This window comes from Venustampulla echinocandica (assembly GCF_003357145.1).
Source record: "Venustampulla echinocandica strain BP 5553 chromosome Unknown scaffold_4, whole genome shotgun sequence".
NCBI lineage: Eukaryota > Fungi > Ascomycota > Leotiomycetes > Helotiales > Pleuroascaceae > Venustampulla > Venustampulla echinocandica.
Genome location: NW_022474209.1, coordinates 159178 through 174038, shown reverse-complemented (window position 1 = coordinate 174038; position 14861 = coordinate 159178). Strand labels below are relative to the sequence as shown.

Genomic DNA, 14861 nt, shown 5'->3' with positions numbered 1-14861 from the left:
CCTTATCGGCCAATTACTCTCATCCTCGCCATGCTTGTACAGCTTTACTACGTATATAAATTAAAATACTAAAACAATACCCTAAAAGGCATCAGAAACCCACCCATACACTACTCATTTTCACGTAATGATATGGAATAATACCAAATCACGTCTATATACTTAACACATAGCATCTTCTATCTAAAGATATCCATTAAATAGATATTTACAACGGTCTCAATAAAACCATTTCTAATTTATGTAGCTCCTCAGTTTATCAAATAATGCCTGCCTACTACCTACCTGCCTATATCGATGTGCAAAGAACGAATATAAAAAGATCGATTACTACAATAAGTACAATGGGGTATCATTAATTAATACTATCCTACCGCGATCCAACTCCAGCAATGCACCTAATTACTCTACACGAAAGGCGTACAGACCGTAACCCCTAATCCAAGTCCAATGCTCTGGCCATTCAAAATTCCCAAAAACCGCCATAAAGGCTCAAAATAAGCACACCTCGTAATATCACAGTACTATCCATACCTCCTCCATCCCATTATCGCTCTTTTTCTTCCATCACATCCTCATCCTCATCACCATCCCCGCTCGATTCCCGATCCTCTCCATTTCCACCCACAGCCGTTGCATATCTTCCTTCCATAGCTTCACCTCCTTCGTTCTCTTTGCCTTTTCCCTGGTAATAGTAGCTATGGCATAGAGGAGTCTCCCTGTGATCATGGGGCGACCTTGGGTTCGAATGATCCACCCTCATACCATTCTCATCATCCTGCTCATATACGCCCACTCGCTTCTTTCCCTATACTCTACCATTAGCATCACATCACGACAACGATATAGAACACCGATATCAAGTGCAAACATACCTTCCTACCCAACCGTGCCTGCCTCCTAGTATACCTATTCAAGCTTTCACAAAGCCTATCCAGAACCCACTCACTCTCCGAAACATCCGCCAACATCGGACTATCCTCCCCAATCCAATCCCACTCCACCAAGCCCCCCTCTTCCTCTTCCTCCTCCACCTCGGCAGGCTTCTTCGAGCTGAACCTAATCAGTCTCGTAAACTCAACCCACTCCTCATAAGAATATTTCTTCGCCGGCGTAGTCCGCAAATCATTCGCCGTCCTTTTAATAGCCTGCGCGAGCCTCCTCGCCTCTTCATGCTCCGTAGTTTCCGGGTCTTCATCAGCAAGATGCTCCAAAGCCGTCGACGGTTCTCCATCCTCCGTCTCCGCAACAGCAGTCTCCTCATCCGGATCCTGCACAGTAAACCCCTCCTCTAATCTCTCCTTCGCCTCGCGCTGCTTAGACTTGCTCTCCAACCAATTCCTAATCTTCGGATTGCTTTCCAGGAAATCATGCCAGACGCCCTGCTTAGGCATCACCGTCCAGTCCGCCAACGTGAACGTGCCGCGGTTGATCGCGGTAACGACCGTCTCGCTCATATCAGAAATAAGGATGGTCATGGTCGGGATAGCTAGTAATGACCAGACCACGAAAAACGGCTTCCCGCCATTTGATTTCAGAGTGAGATCACCATACCCGAGGGTAAGTAGGGAGACGAAGGAGAAATAGAGCGAGTGGAAATAGCTCATGTGCTGCACCCGTGATTCGGCCAGCATGAAGATGAGCGCACCGAGACACCAGAGGGTGGAAAAGGCTAACACTGACATGCAGAGTGCCCAGTACCGCTCAAACTGGTGCGTCTCTGCTTGGATCTCCCGCATAGCATCGAAACGGTCCTTTTCTTCTTTGAGGAGCAGTAATTTCTCATTTCGACGTAAACGTCTGGATTCGGCGGATAGACTGGCTGTTCGTTGCCTTAGTGTTGCCTTCCGAGTTAGACCGGTCCTGTGGATTAGACCATGGCCACGGCCTCCTCTCCCTTCGTGGGATTTCTTATGATGGAAGGTTATTTGGCGGCCCTTGATATTGAAGTGCCCATATTGATCAAGTGACAATCGTGGTTTCGCGGATGGCAATTTGCTGAGCGACTGTCGTCGATCAGAACCAACTCTCGGAGGTAAACCCAGACGATCGCGAAGTTCATTCTCGCTGGTCACGGTACGACCAAAAGTCCGCTCTCTCTTATTAAGTTGATGCTTCTTGATGATCTTATCCTTGGACAACCCCAATGCATACCTCCGGATACTCATGACCATCAAACCAAGAAAGATAATACCAATGACTGAATATGGAATTATCAATCCTCGGCCAACGTCATTAGGAGAAACAAAATCGCCAAACCCAATAGTCAGGACCGTGACGTCGCAAAAGAAGAGGGCATCTGCGTAGTTAAAACCACAGACATGGGAGAAAACACCAGCGCCGCCAGCAAGCCAGATGAAGAACATCATGCTCTGCAAAATAAGCGTCCGCTGATCATCATCCAATTCAAAATGCTGGGGATAGTGACCTAGAAAATACCCAAGCATGTTTATCATCAGCATCATCGAGCCGATCATGTAGAGAATAGCTGCCTCCACCGCATACCAGTAGCCCTGGGAATACGTCTCTCCGGGCTGTATAGGAGGCACGTATGTGTTCATCGCGACCAGAATCCCAGTAAGCTGTTTTTATATACACAGCGTTAGCCAATATACAATATTTGTCAACTTATCAGACAAATGAGAGACAAAACCCACCATACCCGTAGCAAAATACCACGAAATAATCGTAGCAGGCAACGCAATTATATACCTAACCCTCCTTGTAAAATTCAACAACAAGCAGAAATTCCCGAAGAATCCAAAACCCAGCGAGAAAGCGTTTATAATAGTCACCCTACAATTCCACATATAATCTCAGCATTTATATATATTTACCTATAGATTTCTACCCCCAAACGAGGGGATTCTCCAGGCAAAAGACTCACCACTCCGGATCCGGTATAGGAACCCCATTAGCATCCGTCCCCTCGGGCAACTGTCCATTATTCGGCAGTGCTGAGCGCCATTTTATGACTAACGCTGTAATCGACAGTACATTTGCGAGAGGTCCGATCGTGGCGGCGAGGAGGGGGATTGTCGTGGATGCGAACCACCAATTCCTATGAACGAACGGCGCTTAGCTACTGGCTCATCCTAACAACGGTTTTCAAACTAGATGGGAAATCAGAGGATAGCAAACATACTGTGGTAAATCATCCATTTTCCCACGAAGCTTCAACCGCCCTATCGTCCGCATTGTATCCAGCGTATCCGACTGGCTCTTGCTGATGCTGTCACCATTAACGACATTGCTCTCTCCCCTCCCCTTCGCTGCATCGAATTTATCAGAGCGCATAATCCCATTGGAATTGGAATGCGACGCCATTATCGTTCGTGTCGTCAGCTCTGCCGATAGCTTCTCGGCATCGTCATTTTGTCCTCTCCTGTTCTGCCGGGCCCATCCCTATGTCTTTCTGCATATGCAGCTTCCTTCTGCCAGCCCGCTGCTGCGGCTCGTACCTGTATATATATCGCAGTTCTATTCAGATAAATAAGCACGTTCAGTCCGTCGTTCGCCGCTGCTATCGTCTCGAAGACCGTACCTCGTAGATAGGTAAGGTAGGTAGGTAGGTAGGTAGCTGTCGAAGGTCCGCACTACAAGAACCGGACAAAGAAACCGTACCCACCCGGATGTATAATAAACCCTACCTTACTCACATGTCAACCAGGCCAATCCATAAAAACCCATGGTATTTTCAATCAAAGTTTGCAGTTTGATGATCACTTTACCAACCTCACTCTCCGTCATTCCCATTGCTCCATCTCTAGCTCGTCGTCTTCAGCCCAGATGATGCAGCTCCAGCCACGTGCGTGGGGCCCAAAAGCTTGCTTTGCGTAGCAGCTGGGCAGCTGTGGCGCAGGCAGCCCATCTCTCCAAGACACTTCACTCCACCCTAACAAAACTAGGAAAAGCCACAGCAACCATGACGTCTCGAGATCTAAAACCTAGACGGTCACGCTTTCAGTATTTATATCCACGGGGTACAAACTCCCTCGTATTATCGCAGGCATATACAACTTTATAGCTCTTCCTTTGCATTCCCAGCTGTACTTTCATTTACCACGCCTTCCCCCCACGTATGCACGATTTATCAATTCCCTACTTGTACCTCGACGAATTCCGTCGTGTACCCGGAGATAACCCAGTTCCCAGCTCCCACATCACACTTCCTGCACTCACTCCTTGTAAAGCATCGAACACGACTTCCTCCGGACCTCCGATTTTGCACGAGTGCATTTCGTGTGTGCGTAGAAATGTGGACGTATACCTTATGTATTAGTGTGCTACGGCGGGAAGAAAGACTATGAACTACTGAGTGCCTAGTAATAATAATTATGGCTTCTAAAGTAATAGGTTTGTATAGGTTTGTATAGTATATCTAGACTAAAACATAGCACTTATATAATGGTCGTCTGTTGAGAAACGCTAGGAATTACTGTACTGTGTTATATATGTGGGTGAATTGGGTTGGAAGACAAACTGTTGAATTGCTAGATACGTAGGTGAAGTGATAGATAGCTTTGTACAGCTAGAACAATCTCTCTTAAATACCTTATTGGGAATTTATAGTATATAAACACCATATCTACAACAATCAATCTTCAAGTCAACAACGATAGTAATCATTGTATTGTATTGGCCTATCTATTGCCTCCCTCCCCCTTCGCAATATTCCCTAGACCTCAATACCACAGTAATTTATAATTATTCATGCCTAGCCCCCTTTATCCACCGGGGCATATGCGTAATAGACCTAGTAGCCATCCATTCCATCCAGAGAATAAAAGCCATCCACATTGGGGGAGCCTCTGGATACAGAAACCCGCATGGTAAACTAACGCCGTTCTATGCTTTCATGTCCCGCCCTTCTCCCAAGGGCCCGAGTTTATGCCTAACACCAAACGCCTCGAAATATCAGACCCATACCAGTCGAAATCTATTGTGGTGGAATGGTCATTCACCCATTATGATAACCTTTCCATTATTATGTATGTGCAGTTGGGTGTTTCAACATCCCGTCAACGTGTTCTTCGGCCATGCGTACCCTGTTTCGTTCCAAGCCTGTCATTCTCGTTAGCATTTGAATTCTCTACCTCAAAGGGTATTCTTACAGTCATATTAGGATTTCTATATGCAACAGGATGATCCTTAATGTACTGAGTGGTCGGGTACCCTGGCGGATCACAAGTGATGGTTTCTTCGCCAGACTTTTGGTAAATCCGGACGTAGTCGATGTGCATGATGGTTGGGAACTTCAAGTTCGGCTGGTCAATTTGTGTCCACGAGGCACTAAACCCAAGATTAAGTATCATGGACATTGGCTCTTGAGGGATTTGGCGTGCGCCAATGTTGCCATTTGGGCCAATGGACCTGCCATCCATCTGGAATGTAGGGTCTTCGCCCACAAACCAGGTAATTTTGCCGGTCGACGACGTGCCAGGATAATACTCATACGCATACTTTTGATATGCCTTCTCGTCGTACCATGCATTGTTCAGCATACTGGTCGCACTGACGGCTTGTTGGAATGGTCCTCCACAGTATCCGTTCATTTGAGTGGTTTCATAGTTCGGAATTGCTAGGAAGTTTGAGTTCGGTCTATAGTACACGTCAAATGGCGCGACTTGCAGACTTTGGGTGACAACTCCAATTTTGTTGATCGGATCTACAGACCCTTCCAGGATATCCAATTCAGGAGCACCTCGGCCTGTTCCAGGATTTGGATGATCCTCACCGTTGCAGGTACAAGAAGATAATTTCTGGCCGGGCAGAAAGGACAATCCGTCAGAGACGGACTGATTAGGCGTGATTCCAGCATCGCAATTATCGTATGTGTACGGCCAGACACCCTCTGTAGTTGCCTTGAACCCCGGACGCCCTAAATTTCCCATAGACCAGACTCCTGGCCATAATCCTGGAACTCCTGCAGGTCCCGCAAGGGAAACTGACACCTCGAAAACCCCGCCTTTGAAGCATAATTGATTCCAGCTGTTCAGCATCCCCGATCGGTATTGAAGCCCATGGTTGGGAAAAGCGTCCAGTCTTAACTGCAATGTGCCACCGCCAGTTGTAATCGCATCGGGATCGTACCACTCAAAATCCTGCGTTGCCCCATACCAAATATCAGCTCCGGTCCAGTACGGATCATCCCCAGGATAAAAGGTCCTGTTGGGCTGACTGAATTCGTCGCTAAAGACCAATTTCAAATCCGATCCGCCATAGGCACTCTTCCTCGTCTTTACACTGTCTGGCGTGTCCGGGTCAATCAGCCCTCTCCGCACATTTTTCATCAATGGATAAGTGTTGTTGTTGACACGGGCCCAAGCAGGACCAAAATCCTCTTCGGTTGGTCCTTTTGGAGGTGAAAGACTGTTGCGAGCGTAAGTTAGGGCCGGCAAGATTACGAAAAGGCTGAGAATGCCAAGGACTATGAGAATGGCCCCTAAAGTGCTCACGATTTGTCGACGGCCGAAGTAGTCGGAGAATTTAGTCTTGTAAACCAAGTCGTCATCGTCTGCTGGCATGTGAAGCTTATCGTCAGCCTCAAGCTCATTGGCATATAAAATGAAGCCCTTCTCCCCGCCGTAGTATGGGTCGAAAGCGCCAATGCGGTCATCTGGATATTCGAATTTCTCTAGCTCTGCCTTGGAATCGCTGAAGGGGTTGGCGGATGCCGAGCCCAACAGAGGGGCCTCTGCTGCCGTAATAGCGAGGTCATTGCTAGGTGCTCTCGAGTTGGGCCGCACGCTCGAGCTTGACGGAGGATATCGTGAGTAATCACGGCCTAAATCCTGTAGATGCTTTGGCGCTTCAGCTCCCGATATGCTTTCCTCTGGGGATAGAGCAACCGCGGACTTTTGTCTTAATATCTGTTGAGCAGAATACAGGGTGTTGGTGCTCCTCTTGCCCTTCGCCGGACCTAGCATACTGTTAGTTGGCTGGCTGTGTGCCTCGTCGCCCGATGAAGAAGAATTCCTCTGGGAACTTTCTTCCGGTGGGGTAGGAATCGCATTGCTCTCATTCATAGACGACTGCGACGATGTATGATATAATGGCGACGGAGCGATGGGAGCATGGGATGATGCCTGGTTCGGATTCCGAGCGGATGATGGCCTCTCGAGGTGCGATGGACTTGAATTGCTCTTTTGGGATATCGCATCTGAGTTATCGTTATCCAGGATTCCCAACCCGGCGAAATCCTTTTCTGACTCCAGCGTGGAATGTGATCCAGCTTCTTCCATCGCCCGGCCGCCACCCGGGCTTGGGCGTTTCTTCCAGAAGGGCGCCATGTCTCTATGCCTGACCTCTGAAATCAAGAAACCAACAGACGAGGGAGATCGATCCTTCCATTCCCTCCACGCTCTTTATTTGAAAAGTTGCAGCCAGATGGGTCCGAGTAGAGTGATGTTCGCAGCTATGGGCTTTAGATCGAGCGACGCCGCGCGAGTGAGTGAGCGGTGTTTATCCCGACTCTGGAGACTTGTCGCCGCAAACAAACAAATCTTGAGATGCCTCAGCCCACAGATAAGGAATGGACGCAAGGGGATCGACGGCGCCACAGACGGTTCCTTATCTAGCAGATAACTGGAGCAGCTACTACGTAGTGGTTACTCCGTAGACCAGCAATAATGGGCAGCGTTTAGCTCAAGGAAAGGAAACGGTTGACACGCGGACTGTGGAGCGAGGGGCAGATCGTTGATGGCAGACTTTGGTAGATAGCGACCGTGGGGTTTCGCAACTTGACTCGTACAGAATATTAAGGGACAGGTAAACAGAGACGCGAGAGGTGTTGGATGCGGCGGAGGAATGGGCGGAGGGAAGGAGAACAGAAAGCAGGAATGAGACTGGCAGAAGAACTACTTTCGTATAGTGGCAGATCGTACCTACCCTACCCTACCCTACCTTACCTACATGCCTTGTACTGTACCCTACCTGCTCCCATACGACAAGGAGCAGGTGGGTATGTACCTTGGTACGTTCGTGCCACATCTTGCCTGCTCTTTTGGGGACTTGAAGTTAGTCTACTAGAGGAACATTGTCATTTTTCTTCGTTCGAACACGAGCTCTCTCGGTAATTATGAATTCCCTGGAACGGGGTACGGAGGTACATCATGCACAGACATGGCCGCTTTCCTGGCATCAGCCCTGCCCCTGTGGCGGTCGCTTGTCTGATATATCCAATCAGAGGCCGCCCACAAATGACACCCGAGGACGGCCCGCGAGATATCCCTGCACCTGCCAAGAAATGACGATTGTGTTAATAAGCGGCCAACAGTTCCAACTTGCTGCTGAAAGAGTCGGAGAGTCTGGGAGTGAGACACCGCCGGTACAAGCACAAGCACCAGCACAAGTAAGGGTACCACCATGGCCAAGGCATAATGCTGAAAACAGGAGTGATCACATTTATTAGTATTCGAGTGACTACGTAGGGAGTTGGAGCAGCTAGGAACACACGCCACTACCAAGAGTCTTACGCCCCTACTCGTACTCTACGGAGTACGTACAGCCCTTACCTAGGTCCGCCGGGTACGTGCTGAGTCCGCTGAGTACGAGGTTTTTGCCCCGGCGCTGACGACATTCCGATTCTCGATGCCCATGCATACGAGCAGCCCTGCAGAGTGCAGCCGCTGGTGGCGCTCTTCTTGGCTGTCAAAATCAACAAGAACAACAGACACCAAATGTATCCGCTCGCTGACCGCCGGAGAATACTTGTATCGAGAGATCGGATCTGCACAGATGGACAAGACGGTAGTTGGGATCTGCACATTACGACAAGAATAACTCAGTCGATCTCTCACGAGGACTGGGACTGATTCGCTTCTGGGCCTCTGCAACTCGGCCATTCGACGCCGTGCTTGAGCAAGCTTCTGGCTTGCAGATCGCGCAGAAGCCCGTTGCGGGTGCTTGCAGATATCAAGTCGTGCTTGTGTCTTGCTGTCGACGCGGGCGACGGGCCTCCGAGGCCTTGAAGATGAAGATAGGTAGGTGGTGTCTGCTGGCCAGTACTAGTATCCAACGGGGGAGCTCGCATGACCTTCTACCCGTCCTAGCGCTCCATCACATTGTGTTTGTACTGGTATCATACTGTTGTTTGCGAGAGACAACCGGAGATACGGTAAGGTAGCGGCTGCTTGTATGTTTGTTCAAATCGATGCGTGTACACTGTACTTAGATAGCTAGCTCGAGTAGTACTTATATATACAATACAATCAATATCGTTCAATTGCTCAATATTTCCCGCAGCGCTGTGAATTGTAGGAAGCTGAACCTAAAAGCACATTAGGCACTTTCCAGCTCAACCGAATAGTGTACTTATATCCTATATTTATAGAATGATCTGAAGCACGTGCATTTTGAAGGGTTTTGTTGATCGCACCGACGGTGGTTAAGTCGTAGCCGAGTCGACTCGACTGGTCAAGTCGACCAGTCAAGTCGATTGCGATGTGCAACAAAACTGGAAATAAAAATGCGGTACTTGTTGTAATCTAAGCGAATTGTATGATGAGTCCCTCGAGCCCTTCTACAGCTGATCTATCACTAAGATTTTAGGTTCAAATCGATCTATATAATCTGGAATATGTGTTCAAAGTGCAAAGGGAAAAGTGCAATATAAATATGTCCTAGTTAATCATGTGCATGAGGATGTATAACCTTAGTGATGAAGTCCATTAGCTCTATATCTCCCTGGCCAAAACATACTTTAGGTATATATTATCCACCTACAAACGAGTAGACGAGATTATGAATGGTCTTATTATGCATTGCAAATCCAGCTGAGAGAGCTGTCAGAAGATGTATACGGGGAATCATATTAATATTAAAGTTGTATTATTATATTAGAACTATGACTTTGGGTATTAAGCCCTAGATAAGAAGTATATCAAGGACGCTCACTCGCTAAGTTTGCTCAAATGAAGATTGTACCGGGGAATTAACTACCGCCCACTTTGATATCCACGGGGAACATTGCATTAAGATTGAATCCGCACCACGACTGTTTCAAGAAACAGAGGATCAGCGCACATCGCCAGGCTCATCAATCTCCATACCCAACACCGCCTTGAGGAAATTCATCTGCTGCTGGAGATGATCGACATTCCCCTGCATACGACTGAGAAGCACGTGTATGTGTCGTTGTTTTTCCTTCGGGAGAGCATCAATAGCCGAAGTTGAAGGTTGCGTGGTATGGCCGGATGGGTCGAGCTTCGCCGCGGAGTTTGGTGTATTACCGTGAAGAACCGTTTCAATATAGTTCGCCGATTGAGTTGAAGGGTTTGGTGTAGTAGCATGCTGAACTGTCGGAAGGTAGTTCGCTGGTTGAGTTGAAGGGGTTGGTGTATTAGCATGCTGAACTGTGCGGATATAGTTTACCGGCTCAGCAGTGGGGTTTGGTGTATTAGGTGCGGTCCAGCCGCGTGTTGATGAAATGGCATTAGAAGGCTGTTTGCCCCGAGGAAGTATATGTTTCGGCGTATTTGTGGTATCTGCCATATCATCCTGGGCGGCATTCTCACGGTGCTTCTGCTTCTTTTCTAGTTGATATGATTGTTCCCGCGCGTCGGGAGTTTGGCGACCCGCAATGTCGGCCTGGAGTAATCTGTCTAGATCCGGAGGCGCTGAGGGAAAAGACTCTGCGATATTCGAAGGTGGCGCTGAGAAATTGATATTCGGTGGGGGGTTGTCCGCCTCGGATCGCCTCTTGCGCTTTCTGGGAGGTTTTGGGGGGTCGGAAGCTTTAGATAGGATGTATGATTTCAGCATCTCAGGATTCGAAGAGTGATAGCGGAGCGCCCTTCCATCAGCCGTTCCTATTCGGCATTAGTATTCATTGCTATCACCATTGCATATGCGGACTTACCTGACGCCTCGTGGCGCAAGCTGCATTTATTGCCTTTGGACGTGAAGATACATGTTGAACACGCGCCTTGAAACCAGGGCTCCAAGGTAATGCACTGGGAGAAGCGTCCGAATCCAGCAGCGCAATGTGTACATGGCGTCCCCACTACATTTCCTCGCGTGGACAGTAGGATTGCGCCGCGCTGTTGCACGCGTGGGCTGTCAATTGCTTTCTCCGGTAGCAGCTCCTGACCTGCTCGCCATGGGATCGGACGCACTTCTGGCAGTGCCCGCAACCGCTCGATGTGACTTGGACTCGATTTGAACGCGGCGCGTTGGGACCCAGGAGGCCCGCCTTGCGGAACAAGATCCTGATGGCCCTGATGGGGATCAGGTTCCGCAAAATGGTACTGAAACAAGTCCTGCTGAACGCCAGTTCTGAAATCTTCTTCTCCTGGCGGAGACATGGTTGACGATGGCATGTGGACCGTGTTGTTGAAGTGGGTCGAAATGAGAGCTCACGGACCAAACTCAATGTCTTAATCTTATCTTATCGGGTCGTCCAGACTTTATCTTTATTCAAAGTTCAACGACTACCCAAGTGATCTAATACTACATTACAATACTAACTTTTAGCTTTGTTTCGCCCTTTGTTCGCCCATTCGCCATCGCTGTTATTAATCGTCAATACCCAATGCTCGCTTCAAAGAATTCAACTCCTTCTGCAAATGTTCAATCCCGCCTTGCAACCCACTCACTAAGCCATAGACCTGTCTCTGCTTGTGTTTGGGTAGAGTATCGATAAGTGCAGTTGACCCATCGTCGTTCACAACTGTTTCTTCTCTCTGCTCCGCGCTCAGCTGATAACTTCCACCATTACCTCCTTCTCCATTTCCAAATATCTGTCCGCCTGCAGGTGGGGAGTGCTGATTTACAGTCGCCCAGCCAAGCGGGGATGGCCGCTCGATGCTGTTCGGAGCGCCACTCCCTGTGCTGTTTGCCCCATTAAGCATCATCGGCGGCGTTTGTGCGGGTGCCGTGGGGTTGACAGTTGCCCAAGGTCTCTGCACGATATCCTTCATCTGGTGTTGGACGTGCGAGTTTCCGAGTTCTTGCTCCCACTGCGGACGTTGGCTCTCCCAGTCAGGTACTGGATTCGGTGGATTCGGCGGATTCGGCGCAATATTTGGAACTGCATTATTCTTCCGCCTACGCTTTGGTTTGGGCCCATCGCTGGGTGTCCGTTGTAACGTTGGGTCTTGACCATTATTCAATGGAACTCCTCCAGGGGTATTATGAGGTGAGCTTTCTGCGACATCTGAACAAACTCCGAATTAGTAAAAATCACCTTGGATGCGTTTGAGGGTGGATACACACCATCAATCTGTTTGATACTGCACCTGTTCGGCCGACCACTGAGCTGACAACTGGCACACGCGCCCTTGAAGAACCCTTCCAACGCAACACAGACATCGAACTTGCCACGACCATTCGCACAGCTATTGCAAGGAACAGTCTGCACTTCTCCTCGCGTTGCAAGAAGACATCCGAACCTGATCTGTTTCCTTCGTGATTCTCCGCCGGTCTCGTTGTCCGCCCCGGGCTCTACCCCTGGTCTCCAAGGTAACGGCCGCTTCTCCTGCATCTGCTGCAGTCGTTCCTCCATCGTAGGAGCGTTTGGCCGCTGCCTGGATTTCGACTCGCTTTGCGCAGGCTGGTGGGATTGCGGTGTGGCATATGGGTGGTGGTTGTTGCTATTATTGAAGTTCGTGGATGGTAGGTCTTCGAGAGGCTCTGGCGATTCGAGGTGTTGCGGGTTCATTTGCGCCAGTAGTTGGTTAACGAGCGGTTCCAGCTCGGGACCAGACATAGTCCCGTCCTGTGAGGAGGGACGGGAGAGATCGTATTCGCCTTTGACGACGATGGCGTGGCCGTGATAGACTTCTTCTTCACCTTCTCCTTCGGCGGATGGAGGCATCGTCGACAAGATGTGGGGGTTAAGGACAGTCGACGATGTCGCAAAGCTGAGTGTCCAGAATAGATGCGCGTCAAGCTTTATCCGCCAGATCCATGCGATAAGCATAATACGTCTCTTATCGAAACAGACTTGGAGTGGATCCTTACCCCTGAAATCCCTGCCCTGAAAAAGCCCTAGGGCCGTAAGACCTAATAATAGCTCCACGTACGTACTTTGACAGGAGTAGCGCCTAACTTTTAAACGAACCTGGTACCGTTACGTGTTGGCCTCAGGGTAATGTACAGCAACGAAGTAGGCAATTTCCCAATCTTACAAAAGCTAATAATATCGTCACTGGCTACTCGCTGTACGGAGTAAGAGAACCTGCAAGCATAATAAACCTCGCGAATCCTTTGGTGTTGTCAGGCCTCTTGACAAGTGTCTATTCTCTGGGGAAAGAGCTACCTAGTTCATTTCATGGGTCTCATGGACGGCTCTCTAAATAACTGAGTCGAGTCTACCACGTCTACGCCGGCACCTCCGTCTATGTATAAAATACAGGGCTTGTTTGTGCAATTCTTGTTACACGGTAATTCACGCCTTCCCCTTCCCCTTCGGGTCTCGGAGGTATTTATCCCACTTCTCCGTCTCCTCCTTCTATAACTTCTTCAAATCCTTCTTGAATTCCCTGTCCGCCTTTAGCTCCTCCTTGGGCGTCTTCATATTCTCCTTGAGCTCGTACTCAACTTGCTGCAACGACCGACTCACCTGAGACACCTCCTCGTTGATCTTCTCCGCCTTCTCATCGCGCTCCTTCTTGGCTTGCAAAGACTTTTGACGTATATTTCCCCCGTCCTCCTTGGCCAAATTCTCCTTGGCCAAAACCTTCTCGACTTGCCAAATCGCTCGGTTCACTTCAACCTCCAGTTCTGGGAGCTTCAGTTCGTCTGCAATTCTCTTCGCATCGGACTGGTAAAGGACCATCTTCTCGTCCGCTTCCGCTTCCGTCGAGCCAGCGGCAGCTTGGTCCATAGATACAGGCGAGCCATCCCGTCGTATCCTTGCGGCCGTGTAAATCTCGTCGAGTATTCGGGAGGGCTCAGGGATTATAAGTTTGTTATCGACCAAAACCTTAATGTGCTTTGAACCCGAGAGGGCTCTCCAATGCGACCAGGCTCGGAAGACAAGGTAGAAAAACGGTATATTCGGGATGCTAAATTCCAATGTTAAATAAAGTCTGCCGCATGCTCTGGAGATGTATCTTACATCGGTATTAACGCGACTGGGGCGGTTATGGGCATTCCCACGAAGCACCATAACATTCTCCTTTTGTGGAAGGGCTGCCTCTCCGTGCCTAATTTCCTTAGGACGGTTGCCGCATCGCTCTCCGATAGTAGTGTCTGCGGAAAACAGACTTGAACCTTCTCCTTGCCTGTGAGCTCCTCAGCTTTTCTGCGCGCTGAGAGCGGAGGTATCGATTTCAATCCCCATTCTTCATATGGTATATGTTTCAGGGCTTCATTGCCGTAATCCACCACCTTCCTTTGCCATCCGCTTTCCTTCTTCTCCCAACCGGCCCATAGCTTGGCAGCTTTCGCAGTGCCTTTATCGATCCAACCTTGCTGCTGGGTGGTGGTGACGTTCAGCCGCTGGCAGTAGATTAGAGTTCGGCGCGTGGAAACAGGGAGTAGGAAGAGTCGCATTGTCTATATGGCGGTTGAATCGGCAGTCCGATTCGTACAGAGTATATTTTCATTAGCCCATTCTCATCGGCGAAAAGAATAAGGTCGGAAGTCGTGCAGGTAAATGCGCTTCTAATCCAGTAAAATTGTTGCACGAGAGAACGCGACGACAAAATTCTAAAATGACGTCCCTGGGCTGACCTCGCGCCTTGCCAAAGAACCTTGCAGACTTCTGTACTTGCTTTTACAGACAGCTTTAAACCGATGTGGATCAGCAAACGACCAAACTCTCCGCACCCAAGCCCTCCAGCCTCCTTCCGACTCGCCGAGCTCTCATTACCTAGCCAGTCAACAGTGATCCCTTTTTCACTACGGAGTGTTTA

At 49.1% G+C, this 14861-nt stretch overlaps 6 protein-coding genes across 6 annotated transcripts; all 6 read right to left on the bottom strand.

Moving 5' to 3' along the window:
* Window positions 1–547: 547 nt before the first annotated feature.
* Window positions 548–2561, bottom strand: BP5553_06343 (uncharacterized protein; the record flags this gene model as incomplete). Its single annotated transcript, XM_032014966.1, has 2 exons — window positions 548–808; window positions 876–2561. 2 exons carry the CDS (start codon window positions 2559–2561, stop codon window positions 548–550), a joined length of 1947 nt encoding a protein of 648 aa, XP_031868387.1.
* Window positions 2562–2883: 322 nt separating this feature from the next.
* On the bottom strand, window positions 2884–3327 carry BP5553_06342 (uncharacterized protein; the record flags this gene model as incomplete). Its single annotated transcript, XM_032014965.1, has 2 exons — window positions 2884–3061; window positions 3146–3327. The coding sequence occupies 2 exons, from the start codon at window positions 3325–3327 to the stop codon at window positions 2884–2886; spliced, it is 360 nt and encodes a 119-aa protein (XP_031868386.1).
* A 1683-nt stretch (window positions 3328–5010) lies between these two features.
* On the bottom strand, window positions 5011–7292 carry BP5553_06341 (Concanavalin A-like lectin; the record flags this gene model as incomplete). Its single annotated transcript, XM_032014964.1, has 2 exons — window positions 5011–5064; window positions 5115–7292. 2 exons carry the CDS (start codon window positions 7290–7292, stop codon window positions 5011–5013), a joined length of 2232 nt encoding a protein of 743 aa, XP_031868385.1.
* A 2725-nt stretch (window positions 7293–10017) lies between these two features.
* BP5553_06340 (uncharacterized protein) lies at window positions 10018–11306 on the bottom strand (the record flags this gene model as incomplete). Its single annotated transcript, XM_032014963.1, has 2 exons — window positions 10018–10811; window positions 10862–11306. The coding sequence occupies 2 exons, from the start codon at window positions 11304–11306 to the stop codon at window positions 10018–10020; spliced, it is 1239 nt and encodes a 412-aa protein (XP_031868384.1).
* A 210-nt stretch (window positions 11307–11516) lies between these two features.
* On the bottom strand, window positions 11517–12817 carry BP5553_06339 (uncharacterized protein; the record flags this gene model as incomplete). The annotated part of the gene is made up of 2 exons (XM_032014962.1): window positions 11517–12157; window positions 12217–12817. The coding sequence occupies 2 exons, from the start codon at window positions 12815–12817 to the stop codon at window positions 11517–11519; spliced, it is 1242 nt and encodes a 413-aa protein (XP_031868383.1).
* Window positions 12818–13453: 636 nt separating this feature from the next.
* Window positions 13454–14499, bottom strand: BP5553_06338 (Uncharacterized protein; the record flags this gene model as incomplete). Its single annotated transcript, XM_032014961.1, has 2 exons — window positions 13454–14009; window positions 14063–14499. The coding sequence occupies 2 exons, from the start codon at window positions 14497–14499 to the stop codon at window positions 13454–13456; spliced, it is 993 nt and encodes a 330-aa protein (XP_031868382.1).
* Between the last annotated feature and the right edge of the window lie 362 nt (window positions 14500–14861).